Here is a 27876-nt window from a genome sequence, read left to right on the forward strand (position 1 = left end):
TCAATATATTTTGACAGGGACGCGGGTTCGCACGTCGTCTTGACCGTACATCACGGAGACTTCCAGATAGTACTGTAGGCGGGAAACACCATCAGCAACGTCCACTTCTGATAATATACGGGAAATGCGTACCCTCACAGAGACACCGCGCCAGTCAATGGCGGGCATCATCCCCTTACTCAATTGCATCCGTCCCTTACACAGCCCGTCAGGAAGTGCAGTGTGGGATCCCAACGATGGATGACCAGAAGGCGTCGTTGGCGTGTGGTGCCGAGGACGTTTGGGGAACCCGACGGAGACGTTGGTCTGCACAATCAGCGATTCAGTGACGGTAAGAGGGACCTGAGGGAGTGGTTTGTCCGCCCTCGACACCGAAGAGCTGCGTCCTCTTCCCATGCGCGGCGCAATAGCACTTGGTGGGGTGCTGGAGACGACGCGTTTCAGGAGCCTTGCACGCCGTTGTTGCATGCTTGACTGAGAATCCGAGTCTTCCCCAGCAGAGCTTGGAGGTGTCGGAGGAGCGACAGGGTATTGACGCGGGCTTGGGGAGGATTGTGTCGTATCGATGATGATTTGTCGTAGGAGAGAAACAGTGATAGTAGCGTCCATCGCGACTTCTCGGGCCAATGTAGGGTTCTTCGGTGTTGTGGAGAATACGACGAAGTAAGGTAAAGAGCTGTTACGAGAAAACAAGGAGGGAGTCGGAAGCGTGACCTGTTGTCCCAAGGTTCAACGAATAGCAGTTTTACAAATTGAGAGATAACGTACGGCACAGTGGTAAGGAATAGGTCTATCCGAGCGGAGTGGTATCTCCAACCATGATTCGGGGCTCGACAAGCCATCGAACGATTGAAACTCATGGTCGGGCTGAACTACAATCGGGACTTCGAGGCTGAACAAAATAAGTGTGAGATGGAGATATTCAAAACGAGTGAAAAGTTAACATACACTTCTCGCCCATCGGGATCTTCAAATGGCTCCCAGGTAGATACGACCCTGTATGCAATTTCCTCGGCATCCGTGGAGGAGCTTCCAGTACCAGCTGTCGACGAAAATGTAGGTGGAAGCTCGTCCCCAGGTCGTCCGGTTGGCAGATCAAAGGAGAAGGGGAAGTTTCTTTGAGGTGCGTCCCTTATGTTCGACAGGCTTCGCTTATGCGTGAGCGAGCCCACGCTCCCCTTACGCCGCATGGATGGTCGACTGAACGCCTCCCGAATACTAGAGACCGTTGCAGACTTTGGAATTGAACTCTCTGTGGCCGGAAAGAGGACGGTGGACGAGGAGAAGAATGCATGACGTTTACGACCTGAGGATGCATTGTTAGACGACTTGTACAAAAAGGCGCCCTCAATCTACAGAGTGTAAATGGTCAGTGGTATCCGGCGAGAGGTCAACGTACAACGAAGACTCACGAAGACGACTAAACGTCCAGACGACAAGTTTAGTGAAGGATCCAAACTAATCGTGCCCCGTACACGATCATGGTCACCAAAAACGGGCAAATGTCTCCCGAGTGACTGGTTGCCCTCTCGGGACATCTTCACAGAGTTGCAATGAACCGAGATGGTCATCCTGTACGAGCTGTTTCGACAAATACATGAGCAAAATGCCGGGCAGCGATGTGAATCAGAATAGCAGACTCACCGGAAGACCGACGTATGCGAATGCTCAGACTCTGAATCGACAGCGGTGACTACCGGTGTGAAGCTCGTCGGCGGTGGGCGATGGTCAGAGTTTAGCGAGTCCAAACGCAAGCGAGGTCTACGAGGAAGCATGATGGCTCGAAGAGAATTGAACGTGTCGAGAAAGGCGCGGCCAAGTCGAGATAGAAGGAATGGATGAAGGAGATGATGGGCCTCTTGAATACCTCCGCCGCAAACGAAAGTGGGGATCGCAAAAGCGTGAACGGACGCTCGACTTCTGGCCGATATAAAGGTCGAAATCATCCCGCTGACCCCCGGAGCTATTGGCTTTGAGGTACGCTTGCGGGTACCGTTCTGTTGGTCCTGACGAGAGGGAAGAACCCACTCATTTCTCGCTTCCACATTCGAAGCCGGATAAGGCCCTAAGCGCGAGCATTTGACATCACCTTGCTACGAAGGCCGAGACTGCAACAAATCTAGCAATACAACAGACGCTGTGAGAGTGATATACGTCTGCTGTCCTTGTTCTCCATAAAGACATCCTGATATGGTACTTACAAGGACTACGTGCATAACATGAGGAACCGCGCGTTGTTTTACTTCCTTATGAGAATGAGACTCCCAGGAAAGGGCGGATGAATCTAAGTTTCTGATTCTTTCGGCGCGAAAAAGTCCGGCAGGAAGCGGAGTTCGATTCGTTCCTCCCTTCCGCTCCCCACAAAACGTAATTGGACGCCATATGGGCGAGCGTACAGTGCATCTTTCCTACTGGCTGCTCTCATTCCAGTCTCTTTCGCATAGCCTTTTCAGCCGCTGGTCGAGCTCATCTCTCTAGGTAGCGAGCCGATATCTCGCTCCCCGCACAGAAAGGATGTCGTCTGCATGATCCTGTACCTCCCTAGCTGAAAGAGGGAGGGTTTGCGGCAATATTGCGAGCTTTGATGAGCTTTCTGTTGCTGGGTTTTCGTCGACTATCTGGCATCGTCTATCACTGGATACCCATCAATCTGCGATATTCGATGAGTAATTGGTCAACGACAGGGATACTCCTTCTGGGCTCACTACCCCGTCTCCGTTGATCCCTTTTGATTCGGGTAAGGTCTTCCTTGACTGATCGAATCCTTCCACAGGGAAATCGTAGTGCGCCGTTGCGGGAGCCGCTCGCATCCCCATCTTTAGAAGTCTCATCAGGTTGGGAGGTCTACTTGTAATGTCGTCTTGCCCTCTCAGAAGCAATTCATAAGAGTTCACGCGAGACAATCGACTTTGCCTCGACCGACGACGACGACATTCTACTGCTCAACCACACTCGCTGGTGCGCATCACTGCTTGACGCCGAATCATGACAGAGGACGTGACGTTACGATTTCTTGCGACCAATCAGGTGTCATATCTTGAATAGCAGTCTATGGCCGCTTCTTCAAAGCCAGCCGACGTTGAATTCGTTTTGATAGCTCCTCCGAGTTAGAAGGTTTAGCTTTATGAGAGCCTCCTGAGCGATGAGCGTCGTATTTTATACAGGGTTATACTTACGTGAAATGCATCCGCGGACGAGTCGGAGAGTAGGAGCTCTGCACACAGTCATATCACAAATCAGAACGAAATTATCGCTGTAATGATTCTTTGAGGCTCCGTGGGCAACTTTTCATGTATTCGAATAAGATCAGCTTGGTCACTTCCCTGAGTAGGAGCATCTCCTTCAAAACGGGTGAGAACAAACTCACGACTCCAATATGGCATTTCCCCGAGACATGGATGTTGTGACCGTCGATATCGCCAGAACCTTCTAATCGGTCGCAAAACCTGGTAAGTTTCGGGGATATGAGAAACCTAGAGTATATCGGGTCAGAGCGCCTTCTTCATGCTTAGACAACTTTCCCAGAAGCACCGGACACGAAGAGTGGACACGTGCAAGTTGTGTGAACGGAGGACCCGTTCCTGGTATCACGGCATAATGCAGCCTGAAAACAAGAGGATCTGGCATGACACAAGCAAAGAGGAGGACGATGATCGCGACAAGTCTGACACCGTCGCTCGACGTGTCAAAGGTTGGCATGCGCGACCATCAAGGTCGTGGCTGTTGGACAGCTGTTGATCTAGGTTAAACGACGTCGCTATGCGGTCGGTAGCGGTGCCGGCTTCGGCGTTCAAGGTAAGTCCCACCAGGAGCTAGCGTACTCACGCTAGAAGACATGTCTGTCTTCTCGTGGAACGGGCAAAATTCAAGGACTTTCCCCAAAGAGACACATCAGTAGTATCGTAAATATTGACTTCGAGGGTTCAAAGCGCGAGATGGTCTTTACGAGAGGAAATGGGGATCGAGCGTGTAGAACGTTCCGAGAAAGATCCACCTGCGAACGACGTTGATGCTGGAAAAGCCCGTGGTGGCAGCAAAGAGGATGAGCGTCATGAAAATGTACCAAAATAAAGAAGTCAGGCAAGGTTCAAGAGCGGTCTTTGGGCGGAGTCTGCGACATACAAATACGGCATGTCAGTATGAAGAAGCACATCCAACTGCCAGTCTCGATGAGACCGCGATGAACGTGTCTTTCCCTCGTACCGGTAGTGACGTGTGACCTTGACATACTGTCCGGTCAATGGGGTGAAAGCGAATACGGAGAAAGCACCGTCAAGACGCTCGCTCCCGAACAGTGCGGATCTGAACACTTTTCCTTCAGCCGTGTCGAGGTTGTTTGAATACGGCGCTCCAATCAGGCTTGAGCTCGAAAGTCTATGTAGTCTCTAGAATCCTTGAGTGAGTCAAACCACCTGATCGTCGTCTGAGAATGGGTGGGATGGACACACCAAGCGGTCACAATATTGTAGATGCTCTGAAGATGCTCCTCGTTTATCCTATATCTGCTATGTTGAGGTGAACACCAGTCTGGCATCGCAGACATTAGCGGAGGCTGCATATTGTCGTAATGCAAGGAGAGGCCAAGGAGAACAAAGTGCGTTGTGGCATCTGAGCGGTACAAGTAAGGTCATGGGCCACTCCGAATCTGCACGCGCACTGCGAGTCGCTATTGTGTTCGACATCGAAGGATTGTGGACATGTGAATCGTGGACATTGTGGCCTTCCTAAATGGCCATGGTAGAACGAAAAACCTCGAATATGACACCAAAGGAGATGAAGAACCGAGGTGAACAAACCTCACATCGATTAAAGCGCGCATCATCACCTGAGGCCTGAAGTCTCACCGCCGGTTCGAATTAGGATTTGTCTGTCTTAGTTCGTTGCCCGTCGTTGGCACAAAGTAAAAGAGGACTCCCTCCTGACTCACGTTGGACAACAAGATGAGGAATGACCTCGACAATTCATGCTGCATACGGACGAGCGTTCGGTATTAGTCGGGGATAGACTATAACTACAACAAATGATCAGGGTCCGGTAGTGTAAGAATACTTGGAGGTTCGTAACAAGTCGGCATCGTACGTTGTACCATAGGGGAATCTATACACCTGGAGGTACGGAATCTGCCAAGCTGAGGACAGCTTAGGACTTTATCCGTGGCAGATCCTACTACCCCCGGTCACGATCTCAAATTTCAGTATTTCGAATAATCTACAAACCAGGACCAACCAGGGCCTCACCGAATCTCCCGAAACCCTCCGAGCCCGATGATGAGGCAGATCTACATGTTTCGACGGATTTTGAGATGAGTCCGGCGCATCAAAATCACGAATTGTTCCTGCGGATTCAGTTCGCCGTACACAGGGGAGTCATGGAGCCATTTCTGGAACAAACGGTGTACGAGATGATGGGCGGATTGGTCTTGTTCAGTTACGCTGTCGTCATAGAAGTAGCTGGCGGTCGAGCAGCTTGAGATCGCTTTGCTGTAGATGCAAAAACCGTAAGCTTTAGTATGATAACGCAGAGGATGGTGAGACATTGGTGGAGCTGATGAGTTCGCCGTGTGGATCGGTGGAGTAGCAGATAATTCTGGAAACAGACGAGGCACCGATGCATAAGCACAATAATGATTCAAGAAAAAACTACACGAAGCAGATGAATTCTATCAAGGGTCTATGGCGTGTGACCTCCGCCATATCCAGTCCCAATGTACGTGGAAGCAAGAAAATATATCTCGCTGGAATTCCACAGCGTTCAAAAAGTGTGCTGATAGTCGAGGCATATACATTAGAGAGCGTGAAATCGTCCAAAATCGAAACTCAAAAGCCGAGACTGGAACGGTTGATGCTCCAAACTCAGTGGTGAGCGCTCGTGCCGGTGGAGCGAAACTCGATTGAGTTTCGCTCTAATCTCCGAGTTTAGATTCTCGCCGATTTCACGGTCTCTATTGATCATTATAGAGAATCTGCGAACGCTTGAGAGCAGTGTACGAGTGCTGGCATGTTGGAATAGTGACCGAGGGAAAGCCACCCCATGGTGGTCAAAGGCGATGAGCCTTCGGTCTGAGCTATGGCTGGCCAATGGTCCTGAAATACGAAGGAGACGCTAGACAAAATTGGTGTCGTATATCTAGACGGAGATTGGAGGAAGTTGACGCAGGTCAGGAAAAATAATGTACATGGGAAGAGGGGGCGTCGTTGGGATCGACATTGACATACAAGAGGATCTGCGTATACTTTTGGGGAGTTCGCAACAGAATCGATATTGATTCGAAGGCCTGATCGATGGGAAAGAATAACCCCTCAGAGTACTTCCGTCAGGAGAGGCGGAGACCCGAACACGAACCGGAAGGTTCTATGAAAACAGACCAGGCATGGTGTTGAAGTGTACTGCGCACGGTAAGTACTCAGAGTCTGCACGACCACGACCACGACCACCTAAGCTCTGGAGACGATCATGAGAAAGCATTGAGTCTTGTGAAGACAGGTGTAGTTATGGAGTTGAATGTCTTGACAAGGTTCTTCATCAACCTGTTCGCAACATCGCGGCAGAACACACAACAGAAGTCGAGGGCTGCCCGAGAGTATTAGAGTGGGAGTCTGGAACGTCCATGCCGAGAGCAGGTAGGCGGAGATTTTGGGAAGCGCGAGCCTCGCACGTAAGGTGCGAATGCGATGAGGGTAGCAGAGAATCGCTTACCGACGTGGAACAGCGCAACGGGAGTCTCATAAGAGATGACATGAACGCAAGTATCCGATAGAACAGTTGAGATACAGTCGGTGGGTTTGAGCGTGTCTCTTGTTAAAACAAAGTGCTTATCTGGCCACAAGCCTGAGCGTAATGGGGGGCCGAGATGACCAGCGAATTCGCTGAAGTCAGATCACATCTTACATTATCCCTGCATAGACAAGATAAGTAGTGCCGATAAGAGAAATACCACTGTACAGCGGAGAGTCAGCACGGTCGAAGACTGGGTAGAAGGCAGAAGTTTGGGTGAGGAGGTGAGGATGGAGCAGAACCAACGCGACGACTCGCGTTTCCGTCCTCCGGAGTAAATCGGAGTTATGCCGGTGCGTTCCGGAGACACTGCATTGAAAGAATCTGTGTCGAGTCTCAATTCGCTCGCCATTCCCCTTGCACAAGTACTTTGGTCCACTACAGGAATTTCGCGGCGGCGCTGGGAATCATCAAGGCTAACGATTCATTCTATAAGCTACCTTTTATATTACAATTGACGGATTGTTTTTCATGACAGAAGCAGGAGATATAAGGGAAAGAAATCATCATTTTGAGTCTTCTTGTGGACGTTCAGCTGGTCCACTGCAAAGCCTAATCTCTTCCTACTATATTCAGGGCGGAGGGCTTTTTGGCTTACGCTGCCACCGATATAGGCCTTAACTCTATAGCTTCCACGCCTCCGGAAGTCCCATCATCGTACCCTTCGCCATCCCTATGCCGTCCTTGGCTGAGTGAATGTAGCCTGGACACCCTATTCGCGAGGAATTTCTTCCAGGGGCTCACTTCAAAGATCTTGTCAAGCCTCTCCAAAGAAACGCCCTTAGATTCGGGTTGGAAGAGAAGGCAGACGATGACGGTGAGAAGGGAGCTGGTGCCAAAGAGGAAGTACGGTCCCGAGGAGGAGCGCGAGAGGAAGAAAGGTGTCGTGAAAGCAACGACCCAATTGACCGCCTATTCAAGTCGACATAATATATCACCCAAGTCGACTCATCAGCTTATTTCTCTATGTCTCGAAGAAGGGAACTGCAGAGGACTGACCCAGTTAGCACATTGGCCAAGCGACGTCGCCGCTGCCCTCGTATGCATCGGTTGAATTTCGGAGCAGTAGATCCTGTTCACCACAGCCCAGCTTGTCGCAAAGGCAATGATGAAGACATAAATGAGAACAACGATGGCCCATCTCCCGCCAGGAGTAGACGACGCGCCGCTCGCATAGAGGGCGCCGATAGTCAACATAGTGCCGGAAATGACGAGACCACCGCGAATCATTGAGGGTCGACGACCCCCTAGATGAAGCAAACAGAATTAAGATCAGTGTGGAAGACTAGAGAGGTGAAAAGTTGTTCAAGGCGTACATTTATCGGTGAAGATCTGGGTGATGATGGTGCAAGCTATGTTGAGAAGACCGGAAACCCCTGAAGCAAGGAAGGCAGATGTCGTGGACGAGAGACCTGCTTGAGAGAAGAGTACAGGAGCATACTGTGCGAGAAGCTGAGTAAGTCCCATATGGAGGAACGAAACGGAGATAGAAACGCACATAAAGCACGCCATCAATACCGCATGCCTGAACAATAGTCAGCCAAGTGCAATCTGAATGAAAAGGGCGAAACTGTTACCTGCTGTGCAGCCATCAAAAAGATACCCAAGATGGTCCTCTTTCTCACATCCTTGCCCCACACAGTACCCTTGAATCTATCTCTTTTATTATCCTCGGCAGCCACTGCACTCTCCCTCTGCGCCTGCTCCGTCTCAACGGCAATCTCATTCCTCTCTCTCTCCTCCACTTCCTGCTCCTTTTCAGCCTCAGCTGCAGTGTAACCGAGCTTCTCCCATGCATGTTTGGCGTCCTCAGCTCGTCCGACGTGTTGGAGCCATCGAGGAGAATGAGGAAGGAAGAGGGAACCAGCGCAGAATACAAAGGAGACAATGACTTGAAGAATGAAAGGGATGCGCCAAGAGATAGAGGACGCCAGCTTGACGCTCCCATAGCAAACGAAGTAACCTGTGCATTGCATGCTTAAGCAACTTATTGCGTGTAAAAGTCAGATGCAATATCTTACCAGATGCGACCCCGATGGTCACGAATAGCTGCGTCAAGCACGACAATCGTCCCCTCAAGCTCGCCGGCGCGATTTCCAAAACATACACAGTAATTGTCGACATAAACAGTCCTTCACCTAGTCCGGTCACACAACGGCCTACCAGCAGCATAGGAAGGTTCTCTGCCGCACTGGATAGTATTGAGCCTATGCCGAAGACGAGACCTCCAAGGGCGAAGGTGCGAGTGCGCGAGATACGATCCGAAAGGGGTCCGGCGGCGATGGAGGAAAGCGATGCCGTGAGGAGAATGGTGGAGACGATAAGACCTTGGAGGATTGCGGAGATGGAATTGAATTTATCTTCGAATTGGGACATCACGGTCACGGGGCCGATGGATCCTGAAGCAGAGGTAAAGAGATGAGTCAGTCAGCTATCAAGAATGTGGAGACAGAGGGGCAATCCGTTACCTGTGTCGAAACCGAAGAGGAACCCGCCTATTGACGCGAAGATGCTGCACCAGGTATAAGGACGCATATGAGTATTCAATCTCACACTCGGCCGTAGACGCTTCCAAGAGAATTTCTTGTCCTTGGGTGGGTAATAAGCGATACGTCTAAACGTTGTTTCCGACAAAATCGCTCCTGTGAGTCCTTGTTAGCGAGCCAAAGAGGGTGGAAGAGACCTACGTCCCGCGCGGAGTTGGCATAGGATAGAAGCCTTCAGCCTCCGAAACTGCACCTTCTACAGCCCTGTGCTAAGTAGTCAAGAAACGAACAAACTGGATGAGAAATTCAACCTGATGCACTTCGCTTCAAAGGGGCCTACGATAATAATGTCGTCCGCTTGCGATGCCCTTGGGGCCAATCCAGCGTTGTTCGCCATACTCTCCATGATGTTGGCTGATATTGATGACAAGTATTTTCACAAAGGCAAGAGCTACGGGACCAAGTGCCAGAGACCAGTTCACAATGCAGCAAGCCTCAAGCAAAGGTTTGATGGGGGGAGCTACAGCACCCAGCTGAACTTCCTGTAAAGCGGACTGCGGGGTACAGGGAAGGACACTGCAGAGAGTACGAAGTGCGGGGGAGCCTTGGGCGACAGGCGCCCTTGTTCAACCCTTATTAATACACGGCGACAAAAGTCCGGCGGCCTATGTAATACAACCGGCATGCCGCGCGGACATGTGAGGCACCGCTCAGAAATGGCTCTCAGGGAGAGGTGCTATATAGCAGCTCATACACGACAAAGTCATGGTGAAGAATTGGGGATGGATTTAGTAGATGGAGAGGATACGGTAAATTGATCCATAATATGACACTCCTCGTCACGAGTGTTTCTTTTACGATGTGTGAAGTCCGCGGAAAAAAGCAATAGTAGTGAACAAAGGCAGAAGAATGAACATATCCCAGCGACAAATCATCAATCCAACCCACTCTACGACATCCTAAGCCCCCACAATATGGTTCCTTGCTCAAAAAGGACCTACTTCGTACCAGGCGCAGCGGCCGCGACCATCTCCTCCAATATCCTGAGAGCCTCTTCCCTCGACATCTGCGTCACATTCTGTAGCATGTCTGACGAAGCAAGACGCGGTACTGCGGAGGAAGCCGATCGTCCGGACTCCATCGTGGCGTGTACGATGAGGCGGGCGATCACTTCGCCCAATTCGACGAGGATGGCGACCACAATCAACCTAGATTCAGACCAACTCCTCGTTCAGTTTCTGGCCTCTTTGGGATGGCTGACCTTCGCCATAACACACTTCAAGAAGTAAAATAAAACTCACCAGATAATGATCCACGTAATCCTCTCCATCGCATTATTATTCAAATGATCATGAATCGCGTCCAACAAATCATTCGCGCCTACCAACTTCTCGTTCAGACTGCTCACCCGCTGTCCGATCTCGAAGTATTCCCGCACGGCGTCGTACAGGCCCCGGAGCGAGGTCTCTTCCCAGAAGAGTTCGGGAACGTCGAGGACGTTGCCGCCGAGAACGACGTCGCGGCGTAATCTGAGGACGGTCACATCAGAGGATGGTTGGGAGGATCATCGAAGGAGTTGTACGTACCGGAAAAGACGACCGGTGAGCTTCATGGCTTGCGTTCGGGAAAGCTTGAGTGCGCCTTCGGAGGCGAGTTGACGTGGTATAGCGGTCGTACGAGGATCCAGTAGGATGGAACGTGCCAAGGATTCGTAATGTGAGAGGAGAGATGATTGAGCAAGCGCGTGCGCTATGGAGAGCGTGAGGAGGTGGGATGGGGATTTAAAAGCTGCGAGGAGATCTAGTCAGCGCGGACCGATGTGTGGTGAGAAAGTGCCCTCACTGAAGAAATCATTGTATATCCGGGGGTATTGAATTGTAGAATCGTACTGCGAGAACGTAAGTTTGCAGGTCCGGCGCCGAAAGATGAAGCGACTCACAGCATAATGACACTCCTCAACCTCCCACTGTTCTTCTGCCATCTTTCTCCTCATAACGCCCGCTCCCTCTACATCTTCTAATATACTCCTCTCCTGCCCTTCCTCCAGCCCAAAAAAGACAACCACACCATATGCAAAGAACACTACCTCCGCCATATTCACGCTATCCGCTCTATCCCGCTCTCCTTCCCTCTCTATTTCATGCTCTTCTTGCCTCGATGCTTCAACATAGTCACGCACGGCTATATTGCCTTCTTGTGATTGCTGATGTTCACGTTCTGCAACTATCTCTGGGTTGTGCAACGAGTCCAGGGTTTCGGAAGGTTGTATTACGGAAGCGTCGGATGTGGAAGGTTGAAGGGCTGGTTCGACCTCAGCTGCTACCTCAGGCAACAACGGCTCGTGCTCATTGTCTGCCTCCAGCCCCTCGACTTCAACCTCAGCCTCGGTATCGTCCTCGCCTGGTATCCTAACCTTTCGAGACTCCTCCGGTGAGGAAGATTTGATGTATCCGTCGCGGAGCGAAAAGGCGGGCCCTGGGGACGACGAAGTGAAGTAGGTGCCTTGATACCCATTCTCTTCCGCTTCAGACATGCGGGTAAGGCGGTCTTCGGGAGGTACGGAAGACCGAACATTGACGCCTTGGCCATAGCCAGGTAGAAGTGGGAGGTGGTACGGCTAAATGCCGTCATATATATCGTCATTATCACGACGGAATAGCGATAGTAGAACAAGAAATAACGTACCACGTAGAGTGCCTCGTCGAATGCTCTTGGGGCAACATTATGCTCTCTCTTCAAGAAACTAGCCATTAATTTCATCTTGAAACCTTCGCAAACCTTCAGCGCCGTAATCCTCCTGTATCCGGCCCTCCGCCTCTCGCTCTTGCTCATCCGCTCTCCCATACTCTTATGTTCGCTCACTCTTACTCCCGCGTCCGTCTCGTATCCATGCTCGTCTTCGTCTATGGCAGGAAGGAGGGGTTTTGTTTGCGGGTCAGATGGGAGGAGAACGAGTCTCTGTGAGGTTTTGGAGGAGCGAGAGGGTTTGCTGGAAATTTGAGCTTTGCTTCCGGTGGGTTTTACGGCTTGGGAAGCCGAGCTTGAAGTAGCATCACGACTGGTAGAGGGAGTTGCGCCGGGTATGTTGATAGATGGACGACGGGTAAGGAGTGCGGGTCGGTCGGAGGGACCACGATTGCGAATGGTAGTGCGTTCTGGTCTTGACATTGCGTATGAGATTTGAGGCTCTGCAAATTCAGGTCTGTAGGGTTGTGGAATGCTATAAGAAAGAGGGATGAATGGAATGTTTCATGACAAGGAGTGGCACGAGGGATGTGACGCTGTTTCGTGGCGAAGGTCATGTGTGGCCCTTAGGCAAAAGTGAAGCGCATTGCTACACCACAACATGCAACAGCAAGCCGAATGGCAGGTTTTTCGGTCGTCTTCCACCACTCATGATGCATGCGTTCACATAACGAGAACTAGCAGCACGTTGACTGACCTTTGTAATTCCACCCTGAACGAAGAGTGTGATACCTCACAGATAATTTCTGAGAATACCAGTAGCTATAAGCTCCTTACTCGGTATCGTTGAAACAGAACCGAGAGGAGAACAAAGCAGAATCTGAGCCAAGATGAGCGTAGTGGTGAAGAGGAAGTCGTGCTCCGCCAGGTCATTATTTCCTGGCAATTTCCGCGCTATTCAGAGACGGTCACGTGGTCCGACGCGTCTTCATTACACGCGATTTCGCCCAAAGAACATCGGCATGACGTCAGTCTCCTCTTGCTCCTCCTCCGCCCACATAAAAGCTCGCTGAATCGAGCTCCCGCTGAATATTCAACACCACTCTCTACACCCACCATCTCACACGCAGTCACCAGTAACCACACATCAATCTTAAATGTCTTCCAACATCGGCTCTGGCACCCAGTCTCCCCCTCTCCAGGACAATGAGCCAATGGGTGCATCCTCCATCAAGGGCGGTAATGCAGGAGCCGTTCCAGACAGAGAGCAGCGCGGTGGTAGGTCCATTATCACAGTATTCACAAACAATTCACATATTTAACCTGGTTTTTTTGTCCACTTCAGCCTACTTCGACAAGGCTGACCAGTCGTCAGGGAAGGAAGTGAAGAACGTCATGGAGGTATGAGCGTTGCTCTTGGGTTCTCGTCGTTAATTTTAACGATACCGATGGTTGTGTAGACTGCGCCTACAGCATCTGATGCTGTCAGGAATCTCAACGAAGAGTCCAAGTGAACTTGCGGTAGAAGCAATGCACTGTATCACCATGTTTAGAGGTACGGTCCGTCGTTGTCTCCTAATAGAAATCGGGTCTAACCCAGCCGTAATTGCAGAAGCTGTCCTGTATACAACACTGTAATTTTATGCAATGACTACATCGTGTCCATGAGTCTTGGGTATTGTCAATATCTGTCCTCTTCGGAGATTGTGCGCTAGCAAGTGAGGTGTGGCTCTATGCCCGCAGCGAACGACTTTCCGCTCCATGAGTTTCTATTCAGATGACGGTACCACGAACCCAGAAGTAGGTCGTAGTTATTTATAGCAACAAATAAAGCGCTAAGGAGATGTAGGCCTACCGTCCTTCTGCTTGCCGCTCGTTCGCTGTAATCAGTTCCGTCAATCTTTCGAGACCAGTCTTGCATGGTAGAATAATAATATTGCCTGAGATGAAAGAAGTGGAAGTCATAGCTTGCAGACTCCAGTGAGCGCCCCCGGCACCTTCTCTGAATCTATCCAAACAAGTCTCACTTCTTCCCACCCTTCTTCCCCGCGCCTATACTCCCCACCTTCGCCTTATCCAACCTATTCAGCAACACCCCAACGCCCCTATATAATGCCTCTTCTTCCTCGGGCTTCGCATCTGCGCACGCTCCCCAGCGAACTTTGAGGTCTTCGTCGAGAACGTATACGTATCCGATTCGGGAGTTGGTCATGAGGAGCGAGTCGCGGACGTAGTCCTAGCATACGCAAAAAAAGAAAACGTTTGCACCACGACCATCAGCAATTAACCTGCTGTGCGTGGAAGAAGAGGTAGAATAAGTAGAGAAGGATGGACGTACCATATTCTGCCTTGAAACCAGATATGTAGGATGTAATGATGTTGGTATTGTAGAGCGCAGAGAAGAAAGGAAGAGGTTGACGAGCAGAGACTTGAGGACATTTTCTTGCAGGTTTATTTGGAGGTATTGGTAGGATGGGTTGGACGCGTAGGCTTCGTTTACGCGTTCAGTATACGCTTGGGCGTGCGACTGCAATAGATGCGAGAGGGAATGAGCAGATGTTGGGGAGGAAGGAACAGGAGAAGAGGCAGATATAGGCGAAAAGTGCAGAAAGTACGGAAAGCACACAAACCTCGGAGATTTTGGTAGTGAGCATCGAGACGACGGTGATTTTCCCCTTACACATCGCAGTCGTATGTGTCTTTTCGCCATTGTCCAGCCGGTGACCAACTATATCCGGGAAGTATAGGGCTTTCTGAATGCACAGGTAAGAATAGTCAAAGACGATTGTCAATGTTATGGACTTCAAGAAGTGGAAAAGAAAAGGAACCATACCTCTTGTCGGATAAGCACTTTAGGTGCCATCCACGTCTTTCCGCCATGCCTCCTCGTCATATGCAGATCATAGAAATATCCTGACGAAGCCTGTCGAATACTTCATTCGCGGACCGATATCCGACATCCTCACATACGTCAGCACCGCTTTCAACAGCATATTACAAGCCAAGAAAGATGAACGCACAGAGCCTTCCTCTTCTCCAACTGTTTCTCACTGTCCATGAACTCGCTACCCTTCTCCTTCCAACTCTTCTCTTCCGCGCTCGGAGGTTCCGCAACACCTAGAGGCCTATCAAGCAGCGGTATTGAGTTCTTCTCATCTTCAACTGCGGATATAGACTCAGGAGAGGAAGCGTCGATGGAGGAGGGGCTTTCGAGTGTTGAAGATGCGCTAGTGCTAGATACTAGGGTAGGTGCGGGGGGAGATGTGGCACCGGGTTGGCCTTTGGGTTTCGGTTGTGTGGAATTATTGCGAGTAAAACTTGGATGATTAAGATGTGGTCGTTGTGAAGAGTATATTCGAGTGGCATGTGAGGTAATATGACGGCTTGAGGACAGAGCAAGGGATGGGAGAGTCCTTGAGCAGGAGGGTGAACTCCGGAGCGCAACGGAAAGCATCGTTTCAAGCACTTCGAGGCGGAGTACAGATCAAAAGAAGCAGATATAAGCAGTCAAAAGCAAGCGTAAATACCCCTCAGAGCAGTTTCTTATAGTTGACGAAGTACCAATGTTGAGTGAAGCAGCATAGTCACAGTATAGTCACACGAAACGGAACGGCAAACAAATTCAGAGTCGGCGAGAAGACAGCGATCACGTGACCGTTTGAGTACTTCCGACGCCACCCGTTTCGCGGGCAGCGCGAATCGCGATCTACTCTTTCTACCCAACCACCACCATAGTTCTAGTATCGTTATACACCCTTAGAAATCATAGCTTAGACTACCATGGTAAGGTGCGATGACGTTCTGAGACATGTTCACCGGGCTCACTGCCGTTCATCGACTACCCACCTTAGAGTGGAAAAGGTAAGTTCACCGTTCACCGCTCATCCCCCATACCCGAATACCGTTCCCTTTCATAACGATCATGCATCCATCTTCATTCTTACCTACTATACCTCTCCTCTCGACCTGAATGATCACTTTGCTATTCCGATTGAATCTATATCTAACGATTGACTATAACAGGAAAAGCCGGGAAATCGGGTGGCAAAGCTAGCACTGAGGGCAAGTCTCAGTCGCGTTCTGCGAAAGCCGGATTACAGTTTCCCGTCGGTCGTGTTCATCGTCTTTTGAAGAGGGGTAACTATGCGCAGCGTGTTGGTGCGGGTGCACCTGGTATGTTTGTCTACTTTTATAGTCTACTTTGATCGCTGCGCCACTCCCATACCCCGCCCGAGTCCCCTTATGATTTTTTCCTGTTTTGTTGATCATATACATAACTTACTGGACCGTTGATATTTGCAATGGTTAGTCTACCTTGCGGCGGTCTTAGAGTACCTTGCCGCTGAGATCCTAGAGTTGGCGGGTAACGCTGCCAGGGACAACAAGAAGCAGAGGATTGTCCCGAGGCACTTGCAGCTGGCCATCCGTAATGACGAGGAGTGCGTACTTTCCTTCCTTTCCTTCACACAGATGCCCTTGGAGCTTCTCAGAAAGGATGCTCCAATATGGCAAGAATCCATGTGTGGCGCTGACTGGTGGCCACGCATGATGAGATCCATTGTTCTCTTGACACTTCGTTCTCCGTTCTATCTCCGTTCTATGTCCTTTTCTTCCATAACAGGCTAATCTAACCCGGCCAATCTGCCCATTTTTAGGCTGAACAAGCTGCTGGGAGACGTCGTCATCAGCCAAGGTGGTGTGGTTCCGTACATTAACCCCGAGCTTTTGCCCACACGTTCCAAGTGAGTTATAGTTATCATATCATTCAAGTTGACGGTTCCCACTCCATTGCTTCCTTCACGCCCTCTTTATCTTTCTCTTCTTCTGCCAAAATCATGTCTTGGGGCGACGGATTGACTGATTCACCATATCTACACAGGGCTGGAAAGAAGGATGGACCCAGCCAGGAGGTCTGAACACCCGGAGATCGAGCAACATCCATACCTTTGCCTTCCGGCGCATCCTTGGTCGATACGGTTCTTGTTCTTGTACGCCTTCGCCGATTGTGTCTTTCCCTTGTACCGACTGTCGGTGTATGACCGTCATGTATTACTTCCTCTTGTTACATTTACGCATACTGTACATACCACCTCCACCTCCACCTCTTGGCTTTGAATCGATGCATTCCCACCGCAACATCACGGGGCGTCAATTCCGAGCGTAAAGTTCAGAGTCTGACGTGAAGAAGGATGGCGTGGATCATATCTTCATATCTATGGAGAATGTAAGAGTCTAAGAGCTTCCGACCACGCAACCTCATCATGTCCGTCCGGGCCAATGAAGCTGTTCGCGAGTCCTCGCGTGACGACAACGCGGGGAGAGGACGGATTTACCGTTACTTGGATCTTGTCTATAAAGATACCGAAGGAGATTGCTTTGCGTTTGTTCTGCAACAGTTTCGCAGCGAGAGTGGCGGTGGAACGGAAGTGCCACTTAGGGAAGGGAAGAAAGAGGGTGAAGCCCGATCGGCCTGCGGCAACGCACTGCTCCTTCCATCATCACGTCCCCCCTTCGTCCGTTATTAGTAGACTAGCGGCTTGGCTCTATTCTTCGCTATCACGCTCTTTGTCCCTCCCCTTGTTCTCTCTGTTTCCTTCAAAGCCTTATATCGTACTCGATAGTAAATTTGTCCGCTATATCGACCGGGACTATTCGACTGCGACTGAAACGACATACATACTCGTCACGTTCCGGCCTTGTCGACCCGCCAGCTCTGAGACAGGAGACTCCGTATTTTCGTTACCCGACGCATTTCTCCAACATATATACTGTATCTCCAGACTTTCGCATCTCCTCTATTTCACGCGTAGCATCGCGTCAAAAACGCGTACGGCCAAGCAATCCGACCGCCTTTTAGAGACGTAGACGCAATTCGAACCTCGAGTCCAACACACCCAGTTTCGGACAAAACCAGCCCGAACGCGCACTGCGCCCCAACATCAACAGAATTCGAATGCCTCACTCGTGGCTGTCCCCGCCGACTAGGCGGGAACTTACTCTCGTCCTCTTCTCCCTCTCCGTCTTCGTCCTCTTCTACAATCTCGACTCGACGCTTCATCTCTTCGGCTTCTCATCCACGTCACACTCTTCATCCCTCTTCCATCCGTTCTCCTCTTCCTCTTCACTCGTTGGCGGTGGGTTGCCAATAGGACCGGACGGGAGGGTACCAGAGGCGTACAGAGATGTGTTAGAGAAGGAGATCTTTGGGGACTGGGATTGGGAGGAGGGTAGGATTGCGGGCGTCAACGAGGCGGAGGAGGAGAGGATAAAGGACAAAGAAGGTTGGGTAGGAGATAAGGGAACTCATGCGGATGGGCAACCGGGTGGGAGAGATAGGTATGTGCTGGGAGAGGGTATGACGGGTATGTACACGAAGTGGTTGCAAGGCGTTGGACAGAGAAGGTATCTGTATCCGCAGGATGTGTGGGATAGGGGACAGATTTCGGTTGGGAGTGACGGGAGGACGGTTGCGGAGGGTATTGCGGGTTTGGATTTAGTGACGCATTGGACGGAGGAGACGGTTCCGAGGGCGAAGGTGTTGAAGCATACTCCTGGTATGTCTCTTCTCGTTTGACAAGGTCGTGTAGCAGCCAATTCTCATGGAATCATCACGCAGGCTACACCATTCTGGATAATGTCGTGCTCGCGAACAGAACGATGTATCTCGTCTCGGATGAGCCCTCCTCGATGCCCTCCACCGGGTCCATAGCATCTTCAAGGACAAACCCGAATGACCCACCCGCGGTCGAAGACTGGCAAATTTTGTACCCCATTGACGCTGTAGCTCAATTTGGCACGTACGGTGGAAGGTAGGCTCAGAATAACCCGGTGGCACGACGATAGGGCGTCTAATTTCTTCTCCGGCAGAATACATGGCGTGACCTTCCTCTCATTCGATACCCCTTCAAGTACGTCAACTCCTAATTGCATTCCATCTCAGTTTCTGACGCTTATTCACAACATCTACAGCGTCCTCCCCACAAACCATCCTCTCCCTCCAACGATTATATTCCTCCCTTTCAAAACCACAACAAACACTCTCCCCACCATACCGCCTCGTCCTCCCGTCCATCCCAACATTCACCATCGAATCCCTCGAGCAAAACACGCCCTCACATCCACGCTCGCCCATCGGCATCCACCCCGCCACACTCAAAGGCGCATATCCGAGTCTCGCAGGCGTCCTCTACAGGGAAGACTGGATAGATTTTGTCGATATGACGACGCCCGTCGTATTTGATAGGGTCGTCATCGTCGATCGTGGTGCCGCCACCCGTGCCCGAGGCGCCGGGATATGGAGCAACAATAACGGCCTGGAGGTGAACCCCGAGATCGAGAAGGATTGGTTCGAGCCTGTGAGGCAGAACCTTGCGGGTATGCTGGAAGATGAGGCGTTGGCGAGCAGTGGAGGGAAGAAACAGGTCGTGACGTATGTGTCGAACCAGAGGAGATTGAGTGGAGCGGATAGTGGGAGGGTGGGGAGGTTGAGGGATGAGGATCATACGGCGTTGGTGGAGGGGTTGAAGGGGTTGGGGAGGAATGTGAAGGTTAATGTTATCGAGGAGGATATGGCGTGGAAGGAGAGGATGGCGGCGCTGGTTGGTTCGACTGTACGTTTGGTTAGCTTTGCTGGCTGCTGGAGAGTCCTGTTGACTAACTCCATTTTGAACTCGATTCTTTTCTGGCCCTTTAGGTCGTTCTGGGTGCACATGGGGACCATCTCGCGGATGCGGTGTACATGAAACCCTCGCCACAGACAGCACTGGTAGAGTTCTTCCCCGACGGAACATTTTCAAACGCAAGAGAAGAGGTCGTGAGATCGATTGGGATGCATTATGTTGCGTTTGTGGGAGCACAGTGAGTCCTACTCCTCTTCCCTTTCCATTCCTTCTTGATTGTTTTGGGATTCCTTGGCTAACATGCGCCATCTTTCCCGTTGTAGAAAACACACCGCCGAGAACCTCCCACCAGTCTCGAGGCCTGAGTCCTCGACGCTAGATATTCATATAGATGCGCGGGCTGTGATTCAGGCCGTCAAGGATGAGCTATCTAGAAGGTCATAGATACACATACACTGTGCAGTGTGGTGGTTGGCTGTGTTCGCTTTGTTCGGCTCTAGTTCTAGTGTTGTTGTCTGGTTTAATGTGTGGCGCCGTGCGTCAGATGATGAGGGTGAGGTGGGAGACGGGAGATGGGAGATGAGGAAGACTGTCTCGTGGAAAGTACTCTACATTTTAGCTTCCCGAAGGCGTAGGATGGACAGGCTTGTTGTGCTCACGGAACACTTGCATAGTACAGAGGCAGAGCGTCCATGTCGAGTTGGTGGTTGTCGCGGATTTTGTTGGTGATATGAGAGGTCCGATCCTACTTACTTACATATTCTTGTCGATAATTTCTGTTTACTTACACGCACGCATACCTATTTTATTTTCTTCCAATGAATGAGAATGCCATCAATCAAAAAACGTAATTGTTTTCGTTTCGACAGGTAGGGCTTACTAAATTCCTGGTCCCTACAGGGATCAGGTCTTACAATGATTTAAATGACCACATTAGGACAACGCCTCCCACGCTCTGGGATACCTGACGAGCTCAAGACCCCCTTCCTGCCCCATTGGGACATACCACCACGCGAGCGAAAGACCTAACGACGTCTACACCCCCTTCCTACCCCATTAGGACCTACTTCCCACGCATCGAATGTTCCTGGTCCCTAATTAGGGAGCAGGTCTTCACCAAAGTCGTCCTCTTCACCAGATTTCCTTTTTGGGGGACGTATGACTCCTTTCAGTAGATAACTCCCATGATCACGCGCTCTTATTGCCCATGCGCTGTCCGTCGTCGCAGTTCTCCTTTGGGCACTGCTCGCACGTGTTCTTCTTTTCCCTGCTCGCTGCATACCGCGCTCCTTCCCTTTTGCTTTTGGGACGCATTGGCTTCGCCCACGTGTGCGTAGTTTGCCCCCTCGCTGCATACCGTGCTCGGGACGCAATCGTTTCGCCCCTGTGTGCTTAGTTGGCCTGCTCGCTGCATACCGCCGTCCTTCTCTTTTGGGCCGCGATTTCATCGCCTTCCGCTCGCTGTTGCTTTCCTTCTTTGGGCTGTGATCGTGTGCTCTCGCTCCAGGTCAACTCTCGTTTTTGTGCTGCTATCTTGTCGTCGCTGTTTCCTATTGGCTCGACGCACTATGTTAGTATGGAATTGTATTTCTGTTCCTCACGTATGTATCGTGTAATACACCCCTTTTGGTGCCCCCACTCGCGGCAGTGTCTCGTCTCTCCGTTCGTCAGGTTCGTGTTCTGGCTACAACGTTTTGTCGTGTTCTGTTCTCTTTCAAGCGGTGTTTGTTATACTACGGGGTTTACTACGGGGTTCGATTTTGTTCTGCAAGTTCTGCCGCTCAACTCTCGACACCTGCCCAATTACCGGTCGATGTCCTCCGTGTTCTATGTTGATCACGCGGCTTACTGTGTCCTGCACAGAATGGCTTCGCGTTAGTTTGGTGGCGGATGTTATCGGTTGCCGCTCGGTTGAAGACCAAACTATCCGTGCACTATCGCCCCTACGTCCGCGTTTTTCCGGGCCGGGCAGTTCTTGGCCTGATCGTTCCGTGTCCTGCATTCTTTGGCCGTGCAGTTCTGGGCCTGATCGAGCCATGTTCCGCTCGTGCGGCGCGAGCTTACGAGACTCCAAACTATTTCGTGATCGCCACTGTAGTGATCCCTACGGGTATTGGTATCGTCAACGCACTGTGGGGAGGGATCTGCAAAGGCAGCAATACATGCTTCAGTACAGTGAGATGACCAACAATACTGATGTTCGTCACATCTCTTTTGGAAAATTTGACCACGCTGGTTGAGGTCAAAGGTTATCTTGTGGGCCGCCTCCTTGGCGCGGTGCCTTATGGTGATCATTATCCCGCGTGATATCCCATGCTCACGTCATCTCAGTTACAAGATTGTTCTCGTATTCCCACGATGTCGTTCATTTTCTTGTACTGAGGGCGGTTTCTGCACAGGTACCCCCGCTGTCTTTCTCGCCCCGTCCTCTACCACATTGAACGACTCGCGGAACACCCGCCATGAAGCGCACTCGCTCGTCCTCTCCGGGTTATCGTCGCGTCCGCGAGTTTTGTTTACCTCGTTCGTCTTTGCTATTGTGCGAAGAACTAGCCTCTTGTGGATGTCCTCCAGGTATGGGCCGCTGCACGTTCGTTCACCGTAGATCCTCATTTTTGGATGGCAGAGTTTCATCAGCATGGATTATCTACCCTTAACGCGAACACTCTGTTGAGTGCTGTCGAAGCCTCTCATCTTCCACGGGGGGAAACCACCTTTGGCTGTGTGTCATGTGGTGCGTACTATCTCCATCGCCACTCTGTATGTCTCTGATGCCGAGCCTACAATTGTAGGCCGTCGATGTTCATGTTTATCTTCCGATCCCGCCTTTGAATCATGCGCTCTCCACGCAGAAACATACAGTAAGCTTTGGCGTGGCTTGTACAAGTTTCCCGCTCACTATTATCCAGCTGTGGTGACGTCGCATCGCCTCTCAAAGCTTCAATGTGGTGTGTTTTTCTGTCTTTCAGATATATGATCTTGCCCTCAACGTCATTTATAGACTATCCCGTAGACGTCGCTGTTGCGCCTTCGGGTCCATCCAGTCCTGTTGCGGCTTCGGGTCCATCCAGTCCTTCTTTTTGTGCGCTCTTTTCCTCGTGTTCTATGTCATTCTCTCATTGCTCTCTGGACAGCGGACACGCATGACTGCTCCGGTGAGTCATGTTTGTTCGTGGAACACTTCCGCACATGCTGACTTCTTCATAGCGTGGCGTCTCAGGGGTGGTAATCGCAGTCATTGCTCAGAGTCGCTTCGAGATTCTTTGTCTCCTGAACCATCTCTCATCAGCTACAACTGCGAGTTGTGTCCCGAAGGAATTGTGGAGGCCAATCAGCTTTCGGTCTCTACAGACGAAATGAACCTCCGCTGGGCGTTGGCGTATGTCGGTCCGTCTCGCCATGTGTGGGATTGGGCCACAGAATGTTTAGGACATTTTAAATTTGTTGTCGTACCGAACGTCTCCGTTTTGTTAGCATGGAACTTTATACAAAGAGCGTCAGTCAAGGACGTAGCTATCGCACACAATGTACGTGTGGCGAAACGTGATACCCGTGACTCGTTGATTCGTAAAATGAGGGGGCATACCTGTCACTCATCTTGCGCCGATCTTGTCTATGTCTTTCGTGAGTTGGCGCATGAACGGAAAACTAACGTCACCATTCGTGCTGCCGCGAGAGCGGCTATGATGCTCAACGGGACCGTTCCTGCTCCGGCTATAGACCCCATGCGTGATATGATGCACACATTTCGTGTGGAACCGGTGATTAATGTTGCAGATGGCAACCCTGCAGGTTTATTGATAGACGATCATCACGAACCGTATGCTGCATTTCCCGAGATGGCCTCGTCGGACCTTAAGCGGAGCATCGTACAGGATTTTCAGGATGCCATGGACCCAGAGCTTTTTGTCTGGAAGTGTTGCGCTGTATGCGGCCAGAGAAAATTCAGTCATGAACTGGCACTATATGATCCCGAGGAACTCGATCTTGACATTCTTCGAAACGATAATATACCGTCACATTTATGGCCCACCTCTTATGCTTTTCGACTCTACGGTAGAGCTTTTTTGGACCCGGCTGGTATGGCAGACGTAAACCGCCTTGCGTCTTTATCTATTTGTGACACATGTTCATCTGACTTGGACCAGGGGAGGCAACCGCCGGATTCCATCGCAAACTTTCATTATTTCGCCTATGATTTGTTACCTCCTGACGTCCGTCAGGCCTTTGCGGACAGTACTGCTGTAGAACGCATGGTCATTGCTGCTTGTAGAACCACGCAGTTATCTTTCACCTATACCAAGGAAAAGACCAAAAGTACAGTCCGTGGACCTTTTCAACGCTACGTTAAAGGGAATGTGGCGATTATCCCGCAAGACATCGGCACTTTAAACAGTCTTCTCCCTTCTTCACCCGACGACGGTGACTACTCTGTTTGTGTTCTTTTTGTTGGCCAGGACACCGCTCCTTCTATGGATACGATACGGAAGATGCACCCACTGCTCGTCAATAAGGATCGTGTCTCGATTTTGTTGCGGTTTCTCGTCGCTAATAATAAGTGGTATCGAGACGCAAATATATCCTTCAGCGAGGATCATCTCGATGCATTGTGTTCCGGTCCTGGATTTGACCACTTCAGTCGTGTTGGCGTTCCTACGTCGCTTGTTGAGATTCAGTACCTTCCTGACTCCGACTCTGTTGCTGAAGCCGTAAATTCCGGCCCTGTTGACTTCACCACAGCCGACCTTCTAGTTCCAGATGGGCAGACTTTACTTCAGGTGTCAGGTTTTACGGGCTCAGGCCAAGGAGCCGTTGCGGAAACCACTCTCAAGGCGCGTGCACTACAATGGTGCTTAGATCACAAACCCTTTTTGTCCGTTCGTTCTGGTAACCGTCTGTTTCCCGAGAGAGATCCTCGAATGTTAAGTTTTGCCTTTCCTCATCTCGACCCCTGGGGTATTGGTGGTTTTAATAATCCACTACGGCATGGTCGGCAACAGATCAGCATGGGCCGGCAGGTCAAAAATCTTATAAATAAGTTTGAGGGGCAATTTAAAACTGATCCTCAGTTTGCCTATGTCTGTTTTAATGCCATTCAAAAACTCGATTCGTACCGCAGCGTCCAGTTCCGTGTCAAAGCACCAGAATTGACGGCGTTAACTACCGAGATAGCAGACAATCAGGCTCTGTTAGAAGATATGGCAACACGATGGGCGGACGACCCTAGCGCTAAACCTTCATCTCGTGGCGAGAAACGCATGGCCGCTCTCATAAGGAGGCTGGAGGTCATCATGAAAGATATTCATGGGTCTAACGGACGGAAGGTCGTGTTGCGGAACGAGATCCGCGCTATGCTCAAGAGTATTGGATGTCCTGCCCTCTTTCTAACACTTAACCCTGCTGACCTTCATAGCAAATTGTTTCATGTACTGGCTGGAGGCGACCCAGACGAGTTTGCTAACTTAAATGAGTGGGAGCGTGCACGTAATGTCGCCGATAACCCAGATGCCGCCGCAATCTTTTTCCACATGATGATCGAGTCTTTTACAAAGCATGTTTTGCGCTACGGAACGGGCGATAGTGGTCTATTTGGCGTATGCAGTGCATACTACGGAACAGTGGAGGCTCAAGGGAGAGGTTCTCTTCATTGTCATATGTTGATATGGATACGGGGAAATCTCAATCCCCAAAAGCTTCGTGATCGCCTTGTGTCTGACCCGGAGTTTCAAACTGCTATGTTCGGGTGGTTGGAATCGATCATAAAGTGTGAACCTCCTGATATGGAACCGCCCCAAGATCCACCTGTCAACACTAACTTCGTGAAGCCAGTCCGTGATGTTGATGTGCGGACGTCAGATCATCCGTGGCTGGAAGAAGGTCTTGAAGATAGTGAAGCATGGGATAGAAACTATCTCGAGTTCGTCAAGGAGATGGCGTTCGCTAGTAATTGGCATGATCACAAAGAAACATGTTGGAAATATCTTAAACCACATGAGCCCCGAGATGACGCTCACTGTCGCATGCGAATGGACGGAAAAACACGCAGCACGACCTGTTTGGATCCCGAGACGTCTTCCATTTTATTACGCAGGTGGCATCCCCGGATCAACAATTATAATGATCTCGTCTTATTTCTGTATAAATGCAACATGGATATTAAGTTCATTGGATCTGATGAAGCAGCGAAAGCGTTGATTTATTATGTTACAGATTACATCACGAAGTCTGCATTGCCTCTACATCTTGCGTTGCAGGCTTTGTGTTGGGCTGCTAAGCAAAACGAAGCTAAGTTCAATAACGATGACGATGCTACAGTAGATATTGTTCAGAAGAGCTTGATGGTTAAGGCTGTGAATTCAATGATGGCGAGACAGGAACTATCTCATCAGCAGGTTATGAGTTGGCTCGTGGGAGGAGGTGATCGCTACTGCAGTCACTCGTTCAAGACCCTTTTCTTCCCGGAGTTTGATAAATTTATCGCAAGTTTGGAAAACCCCGAGTCCCAGACTGCGCCTTCCACCATGGATGAGGATTTGTTTGGGCCCGATAATGCAGCCAGCGATCATATGGACGCCGCTGGACAGACTCTTTCTGACTCTATTGAGCTCTCAGATGGCAACGACCTCGACGAGGAAGATATGGATGATGAAGAGGATGTCAGGGTGGTGGAAGACGTTTTATCCTCAGACAATCAGGGGCGATTGAATTTACAAGTCAAGCGCGGAAACATTACACAGCCTACGACACTGCTTCAAAACTATTGCATGAGGGGGAGCACTCCAGTATTTGATCGTCTCGCACTGTGGGATCATGTTGCACTGGTCGAAGAAGTGTTAATTAAATCGGACAAATTATCTTCTAGCAACAACATGCGTAGCACAGGCGTACGTGTGCCATATTTAAGTCAACATCCTCATTATAAAACACATGTCAGCCGTCTTCGTACTCGTGTACGCGTTCTGCCCAACTTCATTGGCTCACGGCTGCCTCGTCGTGGACGGTCTACGCTTGAGGATGAAAGATATTTTAGAGCAATGCTGATCTTGTTCAAACCATGGCGCATGCTCGCTGATTTAAAGGACGATGGTGTCTCGTGGAGTCAGGCGTTCGAGGCGTACACGTTTCCAAGTCATCTTGCCTTTGTTATCGAAAACATTCACCTTGAAGACGAATGTAGGGACGCCCGCGACAAGCACGAGAAGAACAGGAAACGTGGTAAAGCAGGCGCGCTTATCGAGTGCGAAGACGGTTCGTGGGCCAGGCCAGACACTTCTGACGATGCATTGGAATTTGAGCTTTACCGAGACCCAAACCTAGAGTCTATCTATGTGACCGGCGAGGGAGGATACGACGATGGTGAACCCAGCGCTAGTCCTGAACAGATGCGGAGAGAATATCGTGTGAAAGAAACATTGCGCACCCTTGCAGAGTGCGGCGTAATCGACGGAGTTAGCGTTGCTACTTGCGCTCCTCCCCCAGCCGCCTCTCAGTTACCTGCGTTATACCCTGAGAGTACAATCGAGCATCAGCGCATCCTTATGGATAAATATAGGAAAGACAAAAGACCTCGCCCCGACGCCAATGGACGAGAACCCCACATCCCCGTTCCTGCTTCGAGCACGGCGCCTCCTTCTGTAACAATCGATACGGTAACGGGTAGCAATTTATCTTGGAGGCCCTCCTCAGATTCACCAGCAGATATCGAAGCTGCCAGAGAAACTGCGGATAACATAATAAAGTCAGTTTTAAAAGATATGGGTGTTTGGGGAAATGTCGAACAGAGCGTAGCAGTGGCATTAGTGGGAGATCACCTGACCCCAGGCGTAGCTGTAGCCTGTTTATAAAGAGTGCCTATAGTAAGACTGGGACTCTATACAGAGAGCCCATCATCTTACTGGCCCATGCTAATAAGGGCTCTTTATTAAAGAGCAGTGGTGCTGGTGGGTATTCTGGCTGGAAAAATGGGCGAAAAAATAGGCAAAAAATGCGTGAAAAAATGGGTGGGTAGGTATGGGGTGTGGCCCCGGGGTAGGGGGTGGTTTGGGGATGGGTAGGGGATGGGGTAGGGGGTAGGATAGGGTAGGAAAATGGGGGGTAATTGTGCAGTAGGGCTAGGATAGCTGGATGCAGGGTATGGGGAGGATGTATGGGGCTAGGTATGGGCTCTGGAGCTAGGGTAGATACATAGAGGAATAGGGATAGAATGATGGGCGATAAAAATACGGAAAAATACGGAAATAATAGTAGGAATGCTAGGATTGGTATAATCAGGTACTGTGGGGGTGGATTGGTAGGGGAAATAGGGGTGGATC

At 50.5% G+C, this 27876-nt stretch overlaps 9 protein-coding genes across 9 annotated transcripts; 5 read left to right on the top strand and 4 right to left on the bottom strand.

Annotated features, from left to right (window-relative positions):
• Positions 1 to 1775, bottom strand: STEHIDRAFT_109351 (uncharacterized protein; the record flags this gene model as incomplete). The annotated part of the gene is made up of 6 exons (XM_007301918.1): positions 1 to 72; positions 133 to 714; positions 769 to 892; positions 949 to 1352; positions 1413 to 1581; positions 1645 to 1775. 6 exons carry the CDS (start codon positions 1773 to 1775, stop codon positions 1 to 3), a joined length of 1482 nt encoding a protein of 493 aa, XP_007301980.1.
• A 5593-nt stretch (positions 1776 to 7368) lies between these two features.
• STEHIDRAFT_53170 (general substrate transporter) lies at positions 7369 to 9309 on the bottom strand (the record flags this gene model as incomplete). Its single annotated transcript, XM_007301475.1, has 7 exons — positions 7369 to 7686; positions 7774 to 8021; positions 8091 to 8214; positions 8273 to 8299; positions 8352 to 8737; positions 8796 to 9173; positions 9243 to 9309. 7 exons carry the CDS (start codon positions 9307 to 9309, stop codon positions 7369 to 7371), a joined length of 1548 nt encoding a protein of 515 aa, XP_007301537.1.
• A 735-nt stretch (positions 9310 to 10044) lies between these two features.
• On the bottom strand, positions 10045 to 12428 carry STEHIDRAFT_94143 (DUF155-domain-containing protein; the record flags this gene model as incomplete). Its single annotated transcript, XM_007301919.1, has 6 exons — positions 10045 to 10468; positions 10562 to 10789; positions 10847 to 11048; positions 11103 to 11148; positions 11200 to 11877; positions 11946 to 12428. 6 exons carry the CDS (start codon positions 12426 to 12428, stop codon positions 10258 to 10260), a joined length of 1848 nt encoding a protein of 615 aa, XP_007301981.1. The 3' UTR covers positions 10045 to 10257.
• Positions 12429 to 13102: 674 nt separating this feature from the next.
• On the top strand, positions 13103 to 13459 carry STEHIDRAFT_154763 (uncharacterized protein; the record flags this gene model as incomplete). Its single annotated transcript, XM_007301920.1, has 3 exons — positions 13103 to 13223; positions 13291 to 13346; positions 13406 to 13459. 3 exons carry the CDS (start codon positions 13103 to 13105, stop codon positions 13457 to 13459), a joined length of 231 nt encoding a protein of 76 aa, XP_007301982.1.
• A 435-nt stretch (positions 13460 to 13894) lies between these two features.
• STEHIDRAFT_145821 (uncharacterized protein) lies at positions 13895 to 15755 on the bottom strand (the record flags this gene model as incomplete). Its single annotated transcript, XM_007301921.1, has 6 exons — positions 13895 to 14181; positions 14284 to 14472; positions 14576 to 14698; positions 14779 to 14878; positions 14966 to 15107; positions 15725 to 15755. 6 exons carry the CDS (start codon positions 15753 to 15755, stop codon positions 13969 to 13971), a joined length of 798 nt encoding a protein of 265 aa, XP_007301983.1. The 3' UTR covers positions 13895 to 13968.
• Positions 15754 to 16861, top strand: STEHIDRAFT_129621 (histone H2A; the record flags this gene model as incomplete). Its single annotated transcript, XM_007301922.1, has 5 exons — positions 15754 to 15806; positions 16000 to 16118; positions 16255 to 16384; positions 16601 to 16687; positions 16825 to 16861. 5 exons carry the CDS (start codon positions 15754 to 15756, stop codon positions 16859 to 16861), a joined length of 426 nt encoding a protein of 141 aa, XP_007301984.1.
• A 601-nt stretch (positions 16862 to 17462) lies between these two features.
• Positions 17463 to 20393, top strand: STEHIDRAFT_119826 (uncharacterized protein). The gene is made up of 6 exons (XM_007301923.1): positions 17463 to 18499; positions 18562 to 18754; positions 18813 to 18853; positions 18915 to 19555; positions 19639 to 19802; positions 19888 to 20393. The coding sequence occupies exons 1-6, from the start codon at positions 17899 to 17901 to the stop codon at positions 20006 to 20008; spliced, it is 1761 nt and encodes a 586-aa protein (XP_007301985.1). The 5' UTR covers positions 17463 to 17898; the 3' UTR covers positions 20009 to 20393.
• A 3424-nt stretch (positions 20394 to 23817) lies between these two features.
• STEHIDRAFT_52485 (uncharacterized protein) lies at positions 23818 to 24948 on the top strand (the record flags this gene model as incomplete). Its single annotated transcript, XM_007301430.1, has 1 exon — positions 23818 to 24948. A coding segment is annotated over one exon (1131 nt), but the record flags the coding sequence as incomplete, so codon positions are not given.
• A 699-nt stretch (positions 24949 to 25647) lies between these two features.
• STEHIDRAFT_27009 (uncharacterized protein) lies at positions 25648 to 26031 on the top strand (the record flags this gene model as incomplete). The annotated part of the gene is made up of 1 exon (XM_007301407.1): positions 25648 to 26031. A coding segment is annotated over one exon (384 nt), but the record flags the coding sequence as incomplete, so codon positions are not given.
• Positions 26032 to 27876: the final 1845 nt, after the last annotated feature.

This window comes from Stereum hirsutum (assembly GCF_000264905.1).
Source record: "Stereum hirsutum FP-91666 SS1 unplaced genomic scaffold STEHIscaffold_4, whole genome shotgun sequence".
Lineage (NCBI taxonomy): Eukaryota > Fungi > Basidiomycota > Agaricomycetes > Russulales > Stereaceae > Stereum > Stereum hirsutum.